General features: G+C 35.0%; 1 protein-coding gene across 1 annotated transcript; it reads right to left on the bottom strand.

Moving 5' to 3' along the window:
* Positions 1-7: 7 nt before the first annotated feature.
* Positions 8-750, bottom strand: LOC110034924 (transcription factor bHLH114-like; the record flags this gene model as incomplete). Its single annotated transcript, XM_020739164.1, has 5 exons — positions 8-62; positions 163-213; positions 319-384; positions 453-518; positions 655-750. Coding segments are annotated over 5 exons (334 nt in total), but the record flags the coding sequence as incomplete, so codon positions are not given.
* Positions 751-1182: the final 432 nt, after the last annotated feature.

Raw genomic sequence — 1182 nt, 5'->3', positions numbered from 1 at the left:
CACAGACCTCGGCTTCTTAGATCTTGTATCGGCTCTTCTCCTTCCCTGGTTTTATCTAACTTCTGCTTCAAATTTACAAGCCAATGCAAGGTCATTCCTTATACTTTCAGATTTAATTAAAGCCTTCATATATGTTATTCAAATCCATGTAAGGACATCTACCTTCTCTTGCTGCATGGGACGCGTATTTCTCCAATATGGCGTGCTTAAGACCTAAACACGCTTAAAATTAATTAGTGTTTTAATTAATGTATACAGTTAATAAATTATAATTTCTTTTAGATTCTTCTTTGCAGCACAGAAATGGGAGGGACTTACATTGACCTGATCATGAAGGTATTTAATGTATTCGACAGTCTCGTGCAGTACAGAGGCAGTTGCAGTCTGCATTACAATCAATAAATAATAAACAAGTATTATTCATTTAAAAATGTTTATGTAGATGTATTAACCTTTCCAAATGGCGAAACCAGCTGCTGGAGGGCATTGATTTTGTCCCCTAGTTTTTCTTTCCTCACCTGCAAACATATTATATTCTGAAACTTCTCATATTTATGAATTTGAAGGAATTAAAGCAGAATGAAAATGATAAATATCGAATAAGAAATGAGAGTTATGTATAATGTATCGAATTAAATCTACGTCATAACATACTTTGAAGGCTGCCGGCAAGGGTGAAAGCGTCTCAATGCGAGGCTTCTTCATCTCAGACTCGTTGCTGGTCTTCATGTCCGAAACCTCTTCCAAGCTCTATATGTATTATATTGAGAGCATTCAAATTGTTAACAGGAACCATCATGTTTATCTTACCACATTTTCGATAAATTGCACTCGTGCAATTCTACATCATAACATATGTTACAAGAATGGGATGCTTTTCAAGCTAGTGGTTAATACATATTGCTTTTACGAAAGAAATTTATAATCAAATCGAAAAGATCACTTTAATAAATCAAGCACTCAAGTCAACTTTCACAGAGAGAAGAAATAAATATGTGAAGTGCTCCACACATACATCAAGTTAACAAGCATGTTGTCAACGCTATCTCAATTATGAGTAGTGATATATTTCTGATCCTATCATTTAACCTAAAACTGGCTGAAATGAGGTAAAATGACCATTGTGCTCCTTCTATCCCTCTCATCAATGAAACTAAGGGCCCGTTTGGGTCAGCTTATTTG

This window comes from Phalaenopsis equestris, unplaced genomic scaffold (assembly GCF_001263595.1).
Source record: "Phalaenopsis equestris unplaced genomic scaffold, ASM126359v1 Scaffold194675, whole genome shotgun sequence".
In the NCBI taxonomy this organism is placed as follows: domain Eukaryota; kingdom Viridiplantae; phylum Streptophyta; class Magnoliopsida; order Asparagales; family Orchidaceae; genus Phalaenopsis; species Phalaenopsis equestris.
Note: the sequence above shows the minus strand (reverse complement) of the source record. Positions and strands in the feature narration are given on the sequence as shown.